The 20,289-nt window shown below is 41.5% G+C and overlaps 1 protein-coding gene across 17 annotated transcripts in view; it reads right to left on the minus strand.

The window, feature by feature from the left end:
- The window catches only part of CPNE4 (copine 4), a 420,479-nt gene that overhangs the window by 102,797 nt on the left and 297,393 nt on the right, over positions 1-20,289 (minus strand). For all 17 annotated transcript variants that reach the window (XM_039525586.1, XM_039525585.1, XM_039525590.1 and 14 more), the window contains 2 exons: positions 16,893-16,976; positions 12,841-12,930 (listed from right to left, as the gene is read on the minus strand). In XM_039525586.1, coding sequence (XP_039381520.1) covers positions 12,841-12,930; positions 16,893-16,976 — 174 coding nt within the window. The remainder of the gene's footprint in view (positions 1-12,840; positions 12,931-16,892; positions 16,977-20,289) is intronic.

A 20,289-nucleotide genomic window follows, 5' to 3' on the forward strand; every position in this document is an offset into this window, starting at 1 on the left:
TCAGATTCTGCTATGTGTAGCAATTACTCCCTCCATCCCCCACTGCCAACTTGATGAGCAATTTTGGGTCCTTGGAGATTTGAAAATCAGCTAGTTTCCTTCTAACTGTTGCATCTCAGATAGACTCTCCCTTGTGTAATAACACATGCACCCCAAGTTGTTGTTATAACAACTCTTGCCACTTATAGAGTCCTTTCATCTTCAAAGCACTTTACAAACATCAATTAACCCAAATCTAGATTATTAATTAATCGGACAACTAATTTGCTATACATGTGACAGTTGTAATAGTCATAGAGCCTGATGCGACTCCTATAGAGGTCAACAGAAAGACTCTGCTTGACTTCAGTGAGAGTTGGATCAGACCCATTGTATGAGGAGGATTATCAGGAAGTAGCCTCTTCAATACATTCTAGAATTTCTTCCCTGTAGCCTAATTTCTTTTTTATAAATATAGGCTAGGTGGGAAGAGATAGAGAGAGAGCTGGATCTCTGTGATAGGTGTCCTCCGGTGAAGGAGGCTAGAACACTGTGGCAAGGCCGCCCAGAGGATTCAGGAGGCCTGGAGTCTTCGGCGGCGGGAGTCATTCTGCTCCGGGTCTTTGGGGCACTTTGGCGGAGGGTCCTGGAGTGGAAGGAGCCCCCGCCGCCGAAGACCTGGAGTGGAAGAAGCCCTCGCCGCCGAAGACCCGGAGCGGAAGAAGCCCTCACCGCCGAAGCTTCTTCTGCTCCGGGTCTTCGGCAGCGGGTCCTTCACTCATTCTGGGTGTGTTCAGCGGCACTGAAGGACCTGCTGCCGAAGACTCTCGTAGGGGCCCCTGAAAACTCTCGTGGGGGCCTGGGGCAAATTGCCCCACTTCCCCCCACCCTCTGGGTGGTCCTGCACTGTGGATACTCAGGGAGCACAGAGAGCACAGCAAACTACTGATTGCCACCATCTACTCCCTGCTCAGATGCATTTCCTTCTCCTCCAAGGTCCTAGTGCCTGCCTCTGCTGCTAAGTTAAAATCACTGCCCTAAGAGAAGAGGGAAGAGGAAAGATCTTCTGGACATCAAGGACATCAGTGAAATTGTGCTATCTGGGGACATGGCATGGGCAAACTTTTGGTGCAGGCGGCTGGGCTCATTCAATTTTTATCTAATCCTGAATACATGGTACTCTTCAACTATAGGATACAGTTGGCTGTATATATGCTGTACAGTAACTTGCTAACTTCGTGCAGTTTTCCAGACTACCGGCACCTTAATTCCTGGAACCACCCTGCTTAGAGGTTATGGAGAATATTTGATCAGTCCTCAACTTCTGCATACACATCTGTCATCAAATGCACTGCTGAAATCAATTAATCAAGATTCCAATCATTAAAAAAATTGCTGAGTTATAGATTAACCAGATCTGACAAAATGGGAAGAGTAGCTGCAACTAATTGCCCACAACCACTGTAGACCTCATGAGGAAGAACTTTAAAATGCATAGCCCATATAATTGTTCTCCGATAACCACTGGCATGTGGACAGGGAATGGGAAAATGTGAAAAGAAAGATAAACATTTAGAAGACTAGAATGTTAGCATAGTCATATACAGGAGAATCAGGACCAAAGACTTTTGTACAAGGAGGCCTGAAGATACCCTCAAAAGACATGGATTTTGTGGCACGTTTTTTCCCTTTCATTTTCCTGAAAATAACTAGATCATTCTCTGAGGGACCAGTTCTGAAACTCTTGCTCTTGTTGAGTGGTACTTATTTACATGAATAATCGCATTGACTTTTTGTCAGGTTTCTATTGCATCAAATACATGTAAGGATTCCACTCCACAATGATCCAAAGAAATCCACATTTTCATTTTGACCAGTCTGAGGGAATCTTAGCTAAAATTATCAAGAAGCACATCCTATGTCACAAAGAAACTTCCCTGAAAACTCACAACAAAATTACTTCATTGGGACTGCCAGTAAAGTAAATACCACTTACACCAGTCAATAAAGAATCAAACCTCTGAGAATGACTTAGTTATTTCAAGAACTTTAATCTCATCTAATGAAAGATCAGATTTACTGTAAAAACTGCTTGAGGCATCTTCAGGCCTCATGTAGAAAAGTCATAAGGCTTGATTCTCCTCTCACTTATTTTTCAATAGTTTACCACCAGAACGACTCCACTGAGTCGATGAAGTAAATCCTTATTTATACCAGTATAAATGAGAAGGAAATAATTGATTCAGTGAGATTATCTATGTGTAAGTATTTCTCAACAAGAGTAAAAGTTGCAGAAATGATCCTGAATCAGGTTTGACTGATAGCATACTGATGGGTAAATGAAACTATAACCCTCTGCTAGGAAGTTACTTTTAGACTATCTTCTAGCTTTGGTTCTGGCTGTCAGTTTGATTCTACATGGAATTAAAAGAACAAAACAAAAGAACAAATGTGCATTCTTCCCAGGAAAAACATGAAATCCCTAGATTTTTAAAATTGCCTTTTCAGCTTGCTTGCATTTTCCCTTTTTTGGTCTGGCATTTAAAACCTTGCACAAAAATTATTGCTGTTGACCATACACCATGTCTAGTTGCATTAGCACTTAGAATCATGCATGACAGATAAAACACAAAAGAGTAAAAGCACTAATGGATTTGTCAGAATGTATTACTTCTTGCTTGTCATTTAAGCTTTACTCTTAGTCTTCTTCAGAGGTTCCACTAGGTTAACTTCACCACTGACTGCTATCAGAGATTTTGAGTGCTTATTGAAGGATTACAGTGTACAAAATACCTACATTAGCAAGATTGTAGTAAGGTATTGATGGTCAGTGTAAGCTTATTGCTCTAGAAAACATTCCAGGGATAAGGTAGACAAATATCAAAATAATCACTGCTGTTCAATGTTGCTTCACATGGGCTAGTGCATCCAATACATTTACGGGCCTTTCAAAAAAGAATTGCTAATGATCTGAAGAAATCCATGAGATTCAGCACTTTTGAGCAGCCTGGAAGAAACTCAGGTACAACTACTACTAAACAAAGACACACAAAGGAAATGTCCTGAAAATCCACAACACAACATAGGCTAAAATTTTACTAGAAAGAGCATATTGGAAATGGGATTCAGGTTAAAGTAATGAAGTGGTATTAGAAGGCTAATACTAATACATGAATCCTGTATGATAAAATCTACATTTCTAAGAAAAAACAAACCGTAGAACATCATCTATGATATTATAAGGCATGAACCACATTGTGATGTTGCACTCTACATGATTTTATGAAAATATGTAATGGTAACTGGAGGGTGAAAACCTAGAGCCAGATGCAAGTCACTGTAATCCTTCATCCCGCCCATGGCACCCCTCAGTGGGGCAGGAGCCACGAGCGCTGGCTCACCCCATTGGTGGTGGTGTGGGGGAAGCCCTGAGCCTCCATCCTGCCACGGGACTGGAGCCACACACAAGCGGGAGAAGCCCTGAGCATCTGCGCCCCCCAGGGCCGGTGAGTGGCCCATGATGGATTTTTTTCTGTGGGTCATAGGCCTGTCACAGAAGAAAGGTTCCCCACCCCAGAGCCTGCACCCCCAGCCGAAGCCTTCACTCTCCCCATGCCCCAACCCCCTGTACCACCCCTGATCCCCTTCCCACCCTCCAAACCCCTCAGTGCCAGCCCAAAGCACCCTTCTGTACCCCAAATCCCTCATCTCCAGCCCCACATGAGCCAGTAGCCCCAGCTGGAGCCCTCCCCATCCCCCACCACAATCCCCTGCCCATGTCGGGAGCCCCCTCCCACACCCTGAAGCCCTCATTTCTGGCCCCACTCCAGAGCTCGCACCCCCAGCCGGAGCCCTCACCCCCTCCCACACCCCAGCCCCCTGAGCCAGCCTGGTGGAAATGAGTGAGGGTGGGAATAGCGAGCGACAGGGGCGAGATGGGGGATGGAGTGAGCAGGGTGGGACCTCAGAGAAGAGGTGGAGCCTCAGAGCAGGGGTGGGGCAAGGGTGTTGAGTTTTGTGCGAGTAGAAAGTTGGCAATCCTAGCTAACATCAAAGAAAGGGCAACATTTTCAATTCTGAATAAGGTAATTATCTTTTCTACATAATAATGTGAGGCCTGTTCTCTGTGAGAAGCTCATCAGTGGAGCTACTCAAAATAATAATAATGCTGGCTATGCTTCACAATATGGAGGAGATTTTCAAATGCACAAATGGCAGGAAGATGGCTAACTGCTATTAGTGCTTTTGAAAAATTCCCCCCATATATTTAAAGCAGAGAAACTAGGAAGGTTTATCCTTATTGTACTCTGTGCAGATATTTCTCTGATTTTTTTCTCTCCTGCTTTTAGTACTTTACTTGTATCTACCTTTTTGTCCTGGTTTCCTCCCAGTTTTGCATGCGTGTCCTTTCAGACTGCTCTCGGTGCATTCTCCACAATGTGGATTCCCTGCAGCGTACATGGTACTTTTTGTACTGTACAGCATGTGTTCGACACTATTTGTGCAGTGTACTCTCTTCTGTGCCTTCCCGAGTGTTTATTTACTACAGCACTTAATGTAAAGGAGGCAGTTTCTAGCTTATGTAACCAAAGAGCCTCTAGAATGGGAGAAACCTGGAACTATTAGGATGAATAGACGGAAGACAGACAGAAGCACCTTAATATGCAATATTAGGTTCAAAATGCCCCTTTATTTAAAGTGAAAGATGGACCACATTTTAGGTGCCAACATTCCACAACTAATGACCTTCAGTGTAACTGCTTGATAATGTGTAAGAGGTAAATGAAATTGCTCTCAAAGGGATCATGTTCTCCTTGAGCCTTGTAAATAAATATTCATCTAAACTGATCCCTGGTCTTTACAAATTAGGAAGAAAACATGTCAACTTTAGCCCAAAGGACTCTGTCCTCCCCCTCAACATCCATATAAGTGTGCAATACCGAAGGGAGTTACAGATCATCACTGAGGGGTGACTAGACCCCCAAAATGTTGTCAATGTCTGTGAAGAAAAGCTGAGTAGTTCATAAATCTAATACTTCATTAACATAATAATACCTTCAGGAATAGTAATTGTGACTCAGTAAAATGAACTAAAGCTTTACAAACCATCCTGAGAGAAATAAAAAAAATCTTCTCTGCACCACAGCTAAATAGGAAGATAATAAAAATCCTCCACCAGGAATCCAAAATTAACAGATTCTGTAAAAGAAACTGATGAAAGAGTTTTGAGGGAGTCTATTTGCTGGCTGCTTTAATCTTATTGACCTTGCGTGTCTTATCATTTTTAACACAACACATCTTTTGTGCAAGAATGTTTCAGTGCCTGAAGCGTTCTAAAGCTTTGTGAATCTGAGACCTATTAAAGGCAAACTTTTGAAAATGAGCTGTATTGTTTTAATGTGTTTTTGTGATGTTAATCCCTGTTCCTCAGAATGGGAGTCAAAGCGCTAATCTCAATACCCATGTGATTTCAATGGCAGAGATGAAAGGCCAGGGCATGCAAGGCTCTGCCCCACTCGACATGTGCAGAGCCTTGCACGGTGAGGTGTACAGGCTATTGTTAACTCTTCTTTCCTCCGGGATCCAAAGGAAAGAGGTTCCAACGAGTCACTGCAATGTGTCCATTACTGGGCAAGTAATTTGCAAATGTTACACAAGCCTATATCTTCCCCTAAGCTTTTCTGTTTCCCCAAAGGCTCCATTTAGAAATGCCTTTCAAAGTGACATCAGAATGAAATAGCTAGTACACATGCAAATTATCCAGCTTTAAATTATTTCTGTGCCCAGTGTTCAGACTACCCTGGCAGGTGGCTGTGGCTCAGTCAGAATATACTAAAAGCCTTAATACTGTGAAGGGTTTTTTTTCCAGCACGTCTCAGAAATATATTACTTTCAATGCTTTGTTTCAATTTAGAAAATAGAAAGTTAGTTTTGTTTTGTTTTTTTAATAAATGCTCTAGTCTATAAGTATTCCAGCACAGAAACTTTATGCTGAAAAGTAGAATGCTTAGGTAATTTATACTGCACCACAGAAATGTACACTATACTACAGACTCTCAAAACTCCTTCCTCTGTTTCCTCTCTGCTGTTACAGGTCCAAAGTTATGGTCCAAATGGAATGGTAATTTTAGAAGAACCGTAATACAGCCCTGGGGGGTAGATAACTCATTTTTGGAAACCTCTGTACCACATTAATGTAGTCTTGCAGTTCTACCTATCCAAGAGGCTTAAGGGCCTGAATTTTAAAGAAGCTCCAACCTGGATTCTTACTGGGGAAGTACGATTTTGCACTCACAATTAATGGTAACAGTATTTGTGATAAATTGTTACCACTTAGGTATCTATTGTAAATACCCGATTGGGGGCATAGGCAAGTACTTAGACATCTGAATCTTTGGATCTGTGCCTGCAATTATTTACATACATAAAAATACAGAAAAAGCAAAAGCTATTTGTTAGGGCCTGTATTGTGGGCTGTCTGGAGGTTAGAGCCAGGAATAGAGTCAGGCTCAGGGGTCACGTCAACAGTCCAAGCCGGAGCCAGCAACTGGGGTCAGGGCGAGGAAGCAGGATGAGGAAGCGTGGAAACAGGAACAGGGACGAGGGAAGATAACGGGAATAGGGACAAGGAGAGAGAGCAGGAATGAGGAGCAGAAACCAGGCAAGGAAGCAGGGACTTGGTCAGAGGGGTCATTGAGAGACTAGTTGCTCAGTCAAGAGAAGTGACAGGAACAGGAAGCTTTGGACACCACAGTTTGCTGTTTGTCATCGGACCTCACTGAGTCAGCAGATGTAGCTTCTGGTGGTGGGGAATTAGCAGCAGTTCCCTTTGCAGCTCAGTGGGACAGAGAATAAGGCTCCCCCTCAGCAGCCACATGTGCCTGGGTTTGAGGCCATCAGTGCCAAACCCCTACTCCCTGGGCACCACGAGGTCACTCTTCTCAGGGTGATTCCTGTGGAAGGCCTGTGCTTTTGCAGGGACATGTACATGATGAACTGGCTCCCAAGATGAACTGGCTCTTTGGGCCCACAACCCTCCCAAATCAATCAGATAGTACAGGGCCACTCTGCACATTTGGGAATCCAGGATGTCGTTGACCAGGCACTCCTCATGGTCTTGGTCTTGAACTTGAACCAAGGAGTGGAGGTGGGATATGTGGCTGGGGAATGGATTGTCAAGGAAAGGCTTCAGGAGGGAGACTGGAAGACTGGGGTGGATCTTCCAGGATCAAAATATATCAGAAGGACAGAACAGATCATGCTGGTGGGGAAAGGTGACTATAACTGAACTGTTTGGTAATAGTAATACTAAAATTTAATATCCCTGGGAGTGGGAGGGGGGAATGACACACCAAAGCAGCATTAAATGGTAGCATTTAATTTCAGAAAGGGGAACTGTACAAAAGTGAGGAAGTTAGTTAGACAGAAATTAAAAGGTACAGGGCCAAAAGTGAAAATCCTGCAAGCTGCATGGAAACTTTTTAAAGACATCATAATAGAGGCTCAACTTAAATTAAAAAACATAGTAAGAGGACCAAAAAAGTGCCATCATGGCTAAACAACAAACTAAAAGAATCAGTAAGAGGTGAAAAGGCATCATTTAAGAAGTGGAAGTTAAATCCGATAGAGGAAAATAGGAACATAAAATCTGGCAAGTGTAAAAATATAATTAGGAAGTCCAAAAAAGAATTTGAATAACAGCTGGCCAAAGACTCAAAAAGTAACAGAAAATTTTTTTGTAAGTACATCAGAAGCAGCAAGCCTGCTAAACAACCAGTGGGGCACTGGGTGATCAAGATGCTACAAGAGCACTCAAGGAAGATAAGGACATTGCAGAGAAACTAAATGAATTCTTTGCATTGGTCTTCATGCCTGAGGATGTGAGGGATATTCCCAAACCTGAGCAATTCTTTTTAGGTGACAAATCTGAGGAACTGTCCCAGATTGAGGTATCATTAGAGGAGGTTTTGGGGAAAAATGATAAATTAAAGAGTAATAAGTCACCAGGACCAGATGGTATTCACCCATGAGTTCTAATTATGGTATGTAACCTATCATTTAAATCAGCTTCTGTACCAGACTGGAGGATAGCTAATATGACGCCAATTTTAAAAAAAGTCTCCAGAGGAGATCCGGGCAATTACAGGCTGGTAAGCCTAACTTCAGTACCAGGCAAATTGGTTGAAACTACTGTAAAGAACAAAATGATCAGACACATAGATGAACACAATTTGTTGAGGAAGAGTCAACATGGTTTTTGTATGGGGAAATCATGCCTCACCAATCTACTAGAATTCTTTGAGGGGGTCAACAAGCATGTGGACAAGGGGGATCCAGTGGATAGAGTGTCTTAGATTTTCAGAAAGCCTTTGACAAGGTCCCTTACCAAAGGCTCTTAAGCAAAGTAAGCTGTCATGGGATAAGAGGGAAGGTCTTCTCATGGATCAGTAACTGGTTAGAAGATAGTAAACAAAGGGTAGGAATAAATGGTCAGTTTTCAGAATGGAAAAGAAAATAGTGTTGTCCCCCAGGGGTCTGTATTGGGACCAGTGCTGTTTAACATATTCATAAATGATCTGGAAAAAGGGGTAAACAGTCAGGAGGCAAAATTTGAAGATGATACAAAACTGCTCAAGATAGTTAAGTCCAAAGCAGACTGCGAAGAGTTACAAAGGGATCTCACAAAACTGGGTGATTGGGGAACAAAATGGCAGCAGGGCTGCCCGTGGGCGGGGGACAAGTGGGGCAATTTGCCCCAGGTGCTGGGCCCCACAGGGGCCCCCACAAGAATATAGTATTCTATAGTATTGCAACTTTTTTTTATGGAAGGAGCCCCTGAAATTGCTTTGCCCCAGGCCCCCTGAATCCTCTGGGCAGCCCTGAATGGCAGATGAAATTCAGTATTGATAAATGAAAAGGAATGCACATTGGAAAACATAATGCCAACTATTCATATAAAATGATGGGTTCTAAATTAGCTCAAGAAAGAGATCTTGGAGTCATTGTGGATAGTTCTCTGAAAGCATCTACTCATTGTGCAGTGGCAGTCAAAAACGCTAACAGAATGTTGGGAATCATTAGGAAAGGGATAGATAATAAGACAGAAAATATCATATTGCCTCTGTAGAAATCCCTGGTACTCCCACATCTTGAATATTGAGTGCAGATGGGGTCGCCTCATCTCAAAAAAGATATATTGGAATTAGAAAAGGTTCAGAAAAGGGCAACAAAAATAATTAGGGGTACAGAACGGCTTCCATATGAGGAGAGATTAATAAGACTGGGACTTTTCAGCTAAAAAAGAGACAAGTAACGGGGGATACGATAGATGTCTATAAATCATGAGGTCTATAAAAGAAATCTTCAAAACCAGATTGTTATATCAGTAGATGCTTAAATCTTTCACATACAAGTTCATATTATCCCATCGATTGACTTGAGAACTATGGGAAGGAAAGAGGGTGGAGGGGGATTAAAAGTATTAGAATGGAATGTGCATCACTGGGTGGGAGTGGGAGTAGGGTGGGCAGAACACCACATGTGGCTTTAGCAGACCAAGAAGTCTTAAAATGACCCTCAAGTGGGCCTCTCTGGAGAGAGGATGTCCTGAACCTTCTCCCAAGATTTATAGATCAGGACCTCTCTAATGTTTCAAAATTAGGGCACCAATTCAGCAAAGCACTTAAAGATGTCAAACTTTAAGCTTGTGTATAAAAGCATCTCTATTATAATTATTTGGAGTTAAGCAGGTATTTATGTGCTTTCTGAATCAAGGCCTGGGGGCAGGGATGCATGTTCCATTATATCTTCGTACAAAAAGGCAAAACATCTAGGTTATAATTTTCTTATCTGGATGCAATATTTAAATCTAAGTCTAAATCTGGAACCTAAATAAGTACACTCATTTTCACAGGTGCTGAGCTCTTGTAATGCCCATTGACTTTAATTGTCCTTCAAGTCACCTTTTGGGCCACCCCTGGATAGCCTCTGCTTTTTCCTTTTGAAGCTCTACATTGCGATATAATAGAGAATACTTGCTCCTCTGGCCTGAGTTTGAAAAATCAGATCTTTTGGTGTTTAGGTAACTAACTCATGGATATTTAATTTATTCAAGGAATTTATATAAAAAGCAGCCTAGAAAGATAATAGAGTAATTGTTCTGACACCTCATATGACGGCCATCCCACACAAGCAACAGTAAATAACTCCTCCACATATTTCTTCATTTGCATTAGAAAGGCTCTTTAGCCAATACCCTTTTTCTTATCGGTAGTTTAAAACAGAGGCAGTTCTTCTCCATTGCTTATTCTCTTTCACCCCTACAGCTGTTACAGTCCCAAAGCACTCCCATAAGTGTTTACTCAAACACAACTGGTTTGACCTCTGAAGAACTTGGGAGCAGAGGGAAAGATCCTGTGTGACCCCAGCTTCCTGACACTGCCCAGAGTCACTCTTTTGAATTTTTCTCCTTTTCACCATCTAACATCTGACTATCACATATGCCCTCACCCCCATTGGCCTCCTCATTCTCCTCTACTTCCATCCACCTCGTTCTCTCCTCTTCTTTGCAACCCTCTGTCATTTTCTTCCCCACCATCCCTGCTACTTTGACCCTCCTTCTGCCCCAGATCTCATCCCTCCAACTTTTCACTGCTGCCCAGCATGCCTACCCCCAATAACGAACAAAAACCCATGAAGCAACCACTAGCATTTACCTATCTACTGATATGGCCATCATCATCATCATACCCACATCACAACAATTCTTTAACACTATCGCTATTATTAAGACAATAAGTCACAATCACGATAATAAATACACAAACCTAAGCCACCCTATGATTCTTTGTCCTCTTTTTTCCTTAACCTTAACCTTTCCCCCTACCCATCTGTCTCCTGAATGCTCAGATTGTAAGGTCTTTAGGAGTGCCCAGTAAATTAACAACAATAAAAGTCAACTTTCTCTGGGGAATACCCAGCTTCTGATACTGATACCAAAATAGCAGAAGGCTATGAGACTGGGGGTCAAGGGCAAACAAGGAGATGAACTTCAGGAGATGAATAGAAACTCATTTTTATCATTGTTGGACCTTAATTCATAGTGGAGAAAATGCAGCTCAAACAACTAAACCCAATTAAAAATATGAATATACATCATTTTGGATAGAGGAAAGATTTTATATATTTATAACATTTCTTATATGCTGGGGTGGGGGGGTGTATCTATCTATCTATCTATCTATAAATAGCACTAGGAAAAAAGGAACATTCTTTAACAATATTAAAATCAAAACAGGTCAAATTTAAATTTGAGAACAGGTCTGTAGGGAAACATATTACTTCTGTATTATAAAAGAAATATTGCAAAGTTTTGTATCCTAGTACTGGGGACAAGTCTGCTGGTGTAAATTGATGCAGCTCCATTGAGTTTAATAGGACTACTCACAGACAAAGTTACACATGCTCTGAAGCATTTTCTGGATTGGGACCAAATTGCTGAGCAACTTACAACATCACAAAAGGAGCTGGTTGCCACTGCGTTTCTGGAGAAGATCTCATTTAGCACCATGAAAGAGGCCATTACTGAACTGCTACATATTGATTCTCGCCTGCCTTGTATCTTGCATAGTCATATGCATTTATGCAGTGTGAGCGCAAATTGGGTATTAAAAGTAACAATGAGAATGGTAGAATTTTATTCCCACCTTGCACAAGGGTAAATGGTTATACTGTACAAGGTGCAAGACCACAGAGAACCAGGCTTCTTATATTTTAGCTAGAAAGAAAAATATCAGTAGTATCCAACAGCTCTCAGAAAATTCAAGAGATGCTGTGACTCTACCTTGGCATTTAAATGGCTAAACATAGATTTCTAAGAGATGAATGTATGACACCGCTCAAAGAAATCACAATGTGCTTCTACATGTCCTCTGAAAACAAATTTGAATCCTTAACCGAAGCTAGCATCAAGCAAACTGTTAGGCTAACAAGAACAACACAGGCAAAGAAAGAGAGATAAGGGAACTTTCTACTCAAGTGTAATGTCTCAAGCATAAGGATGGTCCTAACATCTTCGCAAACCCTTTCCAAACTTCAATCACTCACCTGTTGTATGCACTGTTCAACAGATCTACAGATTTCATTAGTGAAGTAAAAGGGGCTAGTTGTTTACTGGTGCCCGTCATAATCTTGGAATTCCTCTCATGATTTGCAGGACTCTAAGAGCAACCCAATTAGAAGACATAGAAACATGGCCCCTGCCTTGATTTCACCAGAAGCATCAAGAGACAAATGAGTTCCCCACCACCAGCATGCAAGGCTCTCACCACCAGGCTGTCTGATGGTCTGTAAGTGTGTTGCTACAACATCACATATTCCTTTTTGATCATTTCAGTTTGCACATATTGACAACTGTATTATTATAGAAGTTCCCCTGGTAAGCAAAGGTTGTTCATATGTAGTAGTGGGGAAGCAGTGGTTAGATGGTAGCTTCCTTATCTGAATATACATCCACTAGATGAATAATTCTAGTTATAAATTCTCCAGCAGCATGTATAAACGGCTTGGCATGTATATCCACCTTATTTTCCAGGTTACTATAAGAACCACTGCAATTCAATTGACTTAAGTGGAGTTTCCCTGGGAGAACTCACATTGTCAGAAATGGTCATTAGCTAAACAACTTGGATTACCATTGCTGCGCATCTCTAATTTGATTTGACTAATCATAATCTGGCTGTGAGATCAGCATTGGTGTCAAAGGAGAAGACATTGTGAAGTTGCAATCTTTCATCGAAAACTGGAAACAAAGTTTGGTTTTCTAAAAGGAACACTGTTCCATGGTATAGACAGGCCTCTGACCTTTAGTCTGCGATCCTCATCTCCACTGCACAGAGAATTTACAGACACTTTAAACGATTTCCAGGCTGGATTTAAGTTATTCATCACAACCTGAGAATGAAAAGAAAGAAAGGAAAATACTTGACATTTGCATGTTTCAAAATAGAACGCTAAACAATAACTATGACTTTCTACACAATATGTTAATCAGAAAGGGAAAAATGTGTAGAGAGTAAACCTTTAATCCATCAAATTAAGTGCACCACATTGTTGGCAATGTTTCTGTAGCAATCCACGGGACACGCAAAGACTGTTATGCTTAATGAAATCTTCTCTATGTGTACGGCAACAAGAGAGAATTAATACAGATTAGGCCCTGATCTAAAGCCCAGTGAAGACCACAGGAGACCTCCTGCTGACTGCAGTGGGCTTTGGATGAGGTTCTTAAAAAGCAACAGCCTGAGCTAACTAGAAGCCCAGTGCGTTAAAGCCCTTGAAAATGTTTGAAGTTTAAAGCGTTTATACATCACACAAGTATTCTTTACTGATACAGTGACTGCTGACCAATTAGTTATCTGGGAGTAAATCCTGCCCCTGCCCCTCCAACAGATGGAACAAGCCCTGAACGTAGCAAAGTCTTTCAGGGTCTACTGTGAAAAGATGCAGAGAGCTAGCTCAAGGACCCAGACCCCTGCTTGCCACAGGACTGTGTTCCAGTCGAAGCACCAGTGGTGGAAGCGACTGTGGTCTGCACTAGCAGCAGTGTACTGAAGCCCAGTGTATGTAGGTGTGGTTTTGGGGGAGGATTCCATCTACTCTGGCCCTCTGGACCTTTCCCATGCACAGCCCATTTTCTCAGGTTTTTTGTTAGGAAGAGGATATAGCCCATGGTATGTGCTGTATCAGGTTATTTACCATGATGGTAAGTACCAGTGCCATGCAATTAGAAAGTTAATGATATGGTCTGAATTTCTGATTAACATACCGTGTAGAAAGTCATACATGGAGTCAGGCATACATGTCTGAAGTCAAAATCTGATTCTATGTCTAATTTTTCACAGAATAGTGATTCTCCCCTTTGGAATCTATGAAGGATCTGATCCTTTTGTTCTTACATTGGTAAAACTCCCATTGAACATAGCCATGGAGCACGGACAGTGGGGTCAAGCCCAAAGGCACTAAAAAGGGCAAGAACCACATATGTGACATCATGAATAAAAAGACGGGTATAAGCAGGCAGAGTGGTCCATGTGAAGAACCAGTCAGAATAAAACAAAACAGTCTTGAAGGCTAGGTTCTTCCTCCAGACTTCTATTTCCTGAAGGTCTTGGAATGTACACGGAGCAGCCTTATTTAAGCATAAGGGAAAATAGCCAAACAAGAAGTAGTCTTCATTACAGAGCACAGTATATGCCTTCTCTGTAACATGCTGCCTGCATTCTGCCTCATAAAATGACTGCTCTCTTTTCAGGCAGACAGACACCAATGTTTTCTCTGTAACTTTCTAAGACCACATCTACCCTGTGACCTAAGGGAGTGACTCCCAGCTTGTGTAAACACGGGCTTGATTTTGTCTGAGCCAGTGCGTTTAAAATAGTTGTGTAGCCAGGGTAGTATGGGCAGCATCAGTGGTGCTGAGTACAAACCTGCCCTACCCCTGTGGATATATACTTGGCATGGCTAGCCTGCACCCGTGTTGTCTGTGCTATCCCAGCTACAATTTTTAGCATGCTAGCTCAGATGAGTATGTCTGTAATCCAGGAATCACACCCCAGCTCCAAGTGTGGACGTAGTGGCGGTCTTAGCAGTGTCATAGATACATGCTAAAACAATCTGGTCTTATACTGCCAGAAAAGAGAAATGGAAACCCAGTTCCATATTACCACTTCAGCCCTGTACTGTCTAAGGCCAAAGTCATGCAAAGACTAAGTCTTCGTCTACACTAATGATGTAAGTTATACTAGTTAGGTTACATAACTAACTACATAACTTACATTGACTTAATTGTGGGGTCTATACTGCACTATGTCAATGGGACATGCTCTCCAGTCAACTTAGCTTAGCTTTACCAGACCCGTTAAAACGATGCCCGCTGCATCAATCGCAGTGGCACTGATTTAGCCCATAGTGTAGACAAGGCCTTACTCATTGACTGATGTCAATGGGACTATTCACAATGCATAAAGAAGGCGGCATAGGACACCTGTGCCTATGTATCAATTTTGGGCCCTGGTGGTCCCCATCCCCCACCCCAACTTCCTAGCAGAATGATTGTTGGATCCATTACGTCAAGGAACAGCTGGCTGATGATGTGACCTGTCTACAAATCTAAGAGCCTCAATCTGAGCCTTTATTTGTGGTTCCATAGTTCATTGCCATGGAAGCAATACTGACATTATGACATAGAAATCAAATCAAACAGGCAGGAGAAGAAGCTGAATAACAAATGAGGAAAACATCAGTTCATATCAAATCACACGATAATCAGCCATATGGGAGAAAGAAGAGGCAGAATGGATCCTATGGGGGCTTAATGGGGATGGGGGGAAAACATGATATTGTCTACAGTTTATCTCATTGTCATAGCAGCTCTTTAAAAATACTGACCATTTGTGACACACAAGTCCATTGGGGGTTCACTACTCTGTCAGCAACTCTTGTCAGGCCTGACAAACTCACTACGTCATAGTATTTCTCTATTAAGAATGTAGTGTAGGGTGAGAAACGAAAGCTTATATCATACTGGTCATGATAAGCATTTTCAGATATATGTACGGGTGTTATTCAAGAAGTTGTATGAATGTACTACAAACATCTTTCAATTAGGTAAGCAGGCAGGGTAGATCAACACGTTTTTCCCAGGCAAAGGAATGTTGATTTAACTGTCTGCCTAGGTTGCTGATATAAACCAAGCGTTGTGTAAGTCAACACAAAGCCAGCTTCATTTGCATATTAAGTCAACAGGAAAAGAGCAAGTTAACAGGAGAATGAGAAAGACAATATGGCATCAGCACATGGAAGAACAAACAGCAGGGGAGAAGAACTTTGTCTTGGGATACACTTCAAAGGTTTTCTGGACTACTATAAGGAAGAGGAAAGGGAATTCTGTGATAAGCCATCATTGATGGAGCAAAAAGGACAGCATTTTTTTGTATTCATGAAAGCTGGTCCAGGGGCCTGGAGACACTGGGAGGTTGCTTTAGGTGAGAAATTTGACTTAGACAAAGATTTCATCCTGCTAAAGTTATGTTTAGTCTCCTAGAAGCGTGTTCTGTTTTTGTTTTATTTGTAACTATATCTGTTTCTACTACCCTTACTCAGTATCACTTCATTCTTTCTGTTAATAAACCTCTCTGTGTTTTATCATAAGGGTGAATTGTTAGTTGAAACCAGTAAGCAGGTGTGCACACTGTCTCTTTAGAAGCAATAGGCTTGGTAATTACTGTGTGTCCAGTGACAGAGGCTGAACACTCTTTAAAGGGGCTCAGGGACTGGAGTGCAGCAAGTGTTACCTGCCATGCAAAGTAAAGGCTGGCAGAATCCTGAGAAGTTTGTCTAGGGTGGCTAACAGCTGAGGGTGACAGAGAGCGGTCACCCCGTTTAACACCAGCAAGTCTCTCTTTTGCCAACGCACAAGGGTAATAAATTCACCTACAGCAGGGGTTCTCAACCTTGTTTTTTCTCAGCCCACCGCCCTAACATGCTATAAAAACTCCACAGCCCACCTGTGCCACAACAACTGGTTTTCTGCATATAAAAGCTACAGCCAGCGTTACAGGGTAGCAAGCAGAGTCACCCCATCAAACACAATTATATGCTGTAAATTAAACTAAGTCTGCATTTTAGGTTCCAAGGACACTCTTCTCTTCTCACTCCCAGCAGCACACATCAGGAGTAGTTGTACTGAAGTCAATAGTTACCCTAGTGTGTAACTGGGGGGGAAAGGAGTAAGTAGGACCTCAGTGAGTCAGTGTGGGTGCTTGGAAGTGTGTCCTTTGAAATGGCAGAGATAAAACTATTCCTTGCTACAGACCAGCTGTGCCCCTGGAGAATAAAACCAGCCCATTACTCACCTCAGTCCTGTGAACGAGCTGCTGGGTGGCGTCATCATTCATCCGGAAAATCTCCAGAAATGGATCAGATTTGCTGAAAAAATCCTAGAATAAAAATCAGAGCACTTTACTCTTGAGACCCATTGGAGTGTATCCACAGCATCCCTCCGCTTCCCTGCTAATGAAAAAGAAATGCTAATTCTGTTTCAGTGAGACAATTAGGTATCCCAGAACTATCTTTTATCCTTACTCATTCCACCGGGGCTTACACAATGCTTCCGCTGGTCTCAGTTTGGCTATTCAATCATGGCAATAGGCATTGTTTACAGTAATATTGTGGCCTGCTTTCTCCTTTAACGATAACTTCCCCACCTGTACACAACCTGATTCCTGCTGAGTGCAGCCTATCTAGCTGATTTATTTCTGTCCTAAATACGAGTTTGGTCATTTATCATCAGTTTTATTATATTTGGGAAGCTGGACCAGATTTCAAAGGAGTTACACAATGGATGAATTTAGTCCTATTTAGATAACCCAAAAAGAAGTTCAATGGCTGGGATATAATGCTATTGTCAACAAACATTAGCACAGGCAAGCTATGTTGGAGGCTTGGTGATGTATTCTTAGCGAAAAGAGTCCTCCTAAATACACCTCTACCCTGATATAATGCCATCCTCGGGAGCCAAAAAATCTTACCGTGTTATAGGTGAAACCGCATTATATCGAACTTGCTTTGATCCGGCAGAGCGCGTAGCCCCGCTCCCCTGGAGCCGCTGCTTTACCACGTTATATCTGAATTCGTGTTATATCGGGGTAGAGGTGTATTAAAGACATGACCTGTGTTTAAACAATAAACAGAACAGGGGAAAAGGGAAGCTGCTAGATGCCCTTAACTATGGGCAAATCCAAAATATGCACTGCATGCAGCTGATTGTAGGGGAGGGCTGCAAAGTGTTTAATGGACCCCAATCCTGGATCCTGATGCAGTATTAAGCAACTTTGGGAATGCGCTAAACTGTGCTGCTGTCTATAGCCCTATGGGGCTGCTACTAAAGCTGCCGACTGTTGGAGCACAGCAACATTCTGACCATGGCCCCTTTTCTCTCAACCACAACCTCCTACTGGCCCCCCAGGTAGATGGTTAAACCAGCTTTCTAAATGCATCAGAAAGCAGCTGGAGCATGGGCAAGGATGTGGCCTATTATTTGAAATGCACAAACTCAATGTAGGCCCTGATCCTGCAAAAATGTAGGCATGTGAGTAACCCTATGCACCTGAGTAATCTCATTGTAGTTAATGGGAATAGTCATAAACATACAGTAAATGGTGATAAGAGTCTGCAGCATCAAGCAGTCACAATGCAGGTTTTTAAAGACTTTTACTAAACCTTTTATGAACAAAAAGCATTTATGGATCTTTGATAAAAGTAATTTCAAGGCAAACCATCCACCCTCCCACCCCCCAAAAATTCCTCTGCAGTACTGAAAATTCAAACAGAATAACATGTTGTGAGTACAAGAGAAAAAGAAAACTGGAAACAGATTAAAACAAGTAAACAGAATCAATACAGCGTCACTCTAGTTCAGTGTCATGAAAAAACTAAAGAACTGACTTAAGTGGAGTGCCCTAAATACATTATTTTTAAAACTATGCTGTTTTAATAATCTAGGAAAGGAAGGATTTTTAATTATGAATTTTAGCTTATGGTGTCTCCTTAAATACATAAGAAAAATCTAATTCTTTCTGAACCTATGCAGTAAACATCACTTAACATTAAAGTTCCTTAGTAACAACTCAGAAAAAGTCTATGCTGAAGAAACACTTATCTGCTAAGAGTTTTATCAAATTTTGTTTCATAGTTATTAATGTTTTCAAACCATTTCAGCTGTTACAGTATGTCTCTGAGCATGTTCAGCTTTATTTTATTTCACAGTAATATTGGAGCAGTCCTCTTTCTGGAAGATGTATCATGCAATAAAGGTTTAATGTCTAAGTGTTCTAATAACGTTAAATGATTAATTAAATGTGTGCCAGTGATATCATGCACAATGTTCTTTCGATACAAAAAGCAGTTACATAATTTTAACACAAGCACAAGACTTACAGTTCCAAAAGCAACTAACGAATTTTGTTAGCTCAAATTTTGGGTACCCAACTTGAAATGTCTTCAGACAGCTTAATTTTCAGATTGTGGGTGTTGAATGCTTTCTGAAAAATTAGGCACCTTTGAGGTGTCTTAAATTGAGCACTAAAATACCAAAAATCACTAGCCACTTTTGGAAATTAGGTTTATAACTGCATTGCTAACAAAATGCAGTCCTAAAAAATATCCTTGAACAACATAAAACTAAAAGTGAAATTGTCTTTTATTTAATACATATCTCTGTTTGAGAATCTTTTTTCTCAATTTAACTTCCCCAGAATGGGAAAATGATAGTTTGTCTGCCTGAGTGCTCAAAAGTGATTACAGCATTCAATAAATGTACCTGCTTGTTAGGGTAATTGTAAGGGAGCTAATAATGTAATACAAGCATTCTGGAAGTTACCGTTCTACTGTGAAGAGTTTCCATTAGATCTCTTGAAACAAAGATCTGTCATCTGAGCTATGTGGGTTTCAGTAAAACATTAAACTGTAGCTCTACCTTACAAATGTGTGCTACTATTAAAATATAACCTTTATTGGCTCAATTAGGGCAAGCTTTGATAGCTGTGGGTTTTTTATAGTTTTGCATGAGATGCTACAGCCATTCCCCTGAAGAGAAACTGATAGTTTGTTTCACTTATTCGATTATCCTCAATCTCCACTGAAGCTTTATGAAAAAAATCTTCACCAATGATTAAACTAGCAACAGACCCTTTTTATCTGCCAAACCTGTGCTGATTACACCCTGAATTTCTATTATAAACTAGGTAGATTTTTTTTGAAAAACAACCCTTGGCATTTTAAAAAGGCAGTACATCTGGAGGATGGTGTGGACTGCACTCTCAGCAAGTTTGCAGATGACACTAAACTTGGAGGAGTGGTATATACACTGGAGAGTAGGGATAGGATACAGAGGGACCTAGACAAATTAGAGGACTGGGCCAAAAAAATCTACTAGGTTCAACAAGGACAAGTGCAGAGTCCTGCACTTAGGACAGAAGAATTCCATTCACTGTTATACACTAGGGACCGAATGGCTAGGAAGCAGTTCTGCAGAAAAGGACCTAGGAGTTACAGTGGACGAGAAGCTGGATATGAGTCAACAGTGTGCCCTTGTTGCCAAGAAGGCTAATGGCATTTTGGACTGTATAAGTAGGGGCATTGCCAGCAGATTGAGGGATGTGAGCATTCCCCTCTATTCAACATTGGTGAGACCTCATCTGGAGTACTGTGTCCAGTTTTGGGCCCCACACTACAAGAAGGATGTGGAAAAAA

This window comes from Mauremys reevesii, linkage group 2 (genome assembly GCF_016161935.1).
Source record: "Mauremys reevesii isolate NIE-2019 linkage group 2, ASM1616193v1, whole genome shotgun sequence".
Taxonomy (NCBI): Eukaryota; Metazoa; Chordata; order Testudines; family Geoemydidae; genus Mauremys; species Mauremys reevesii.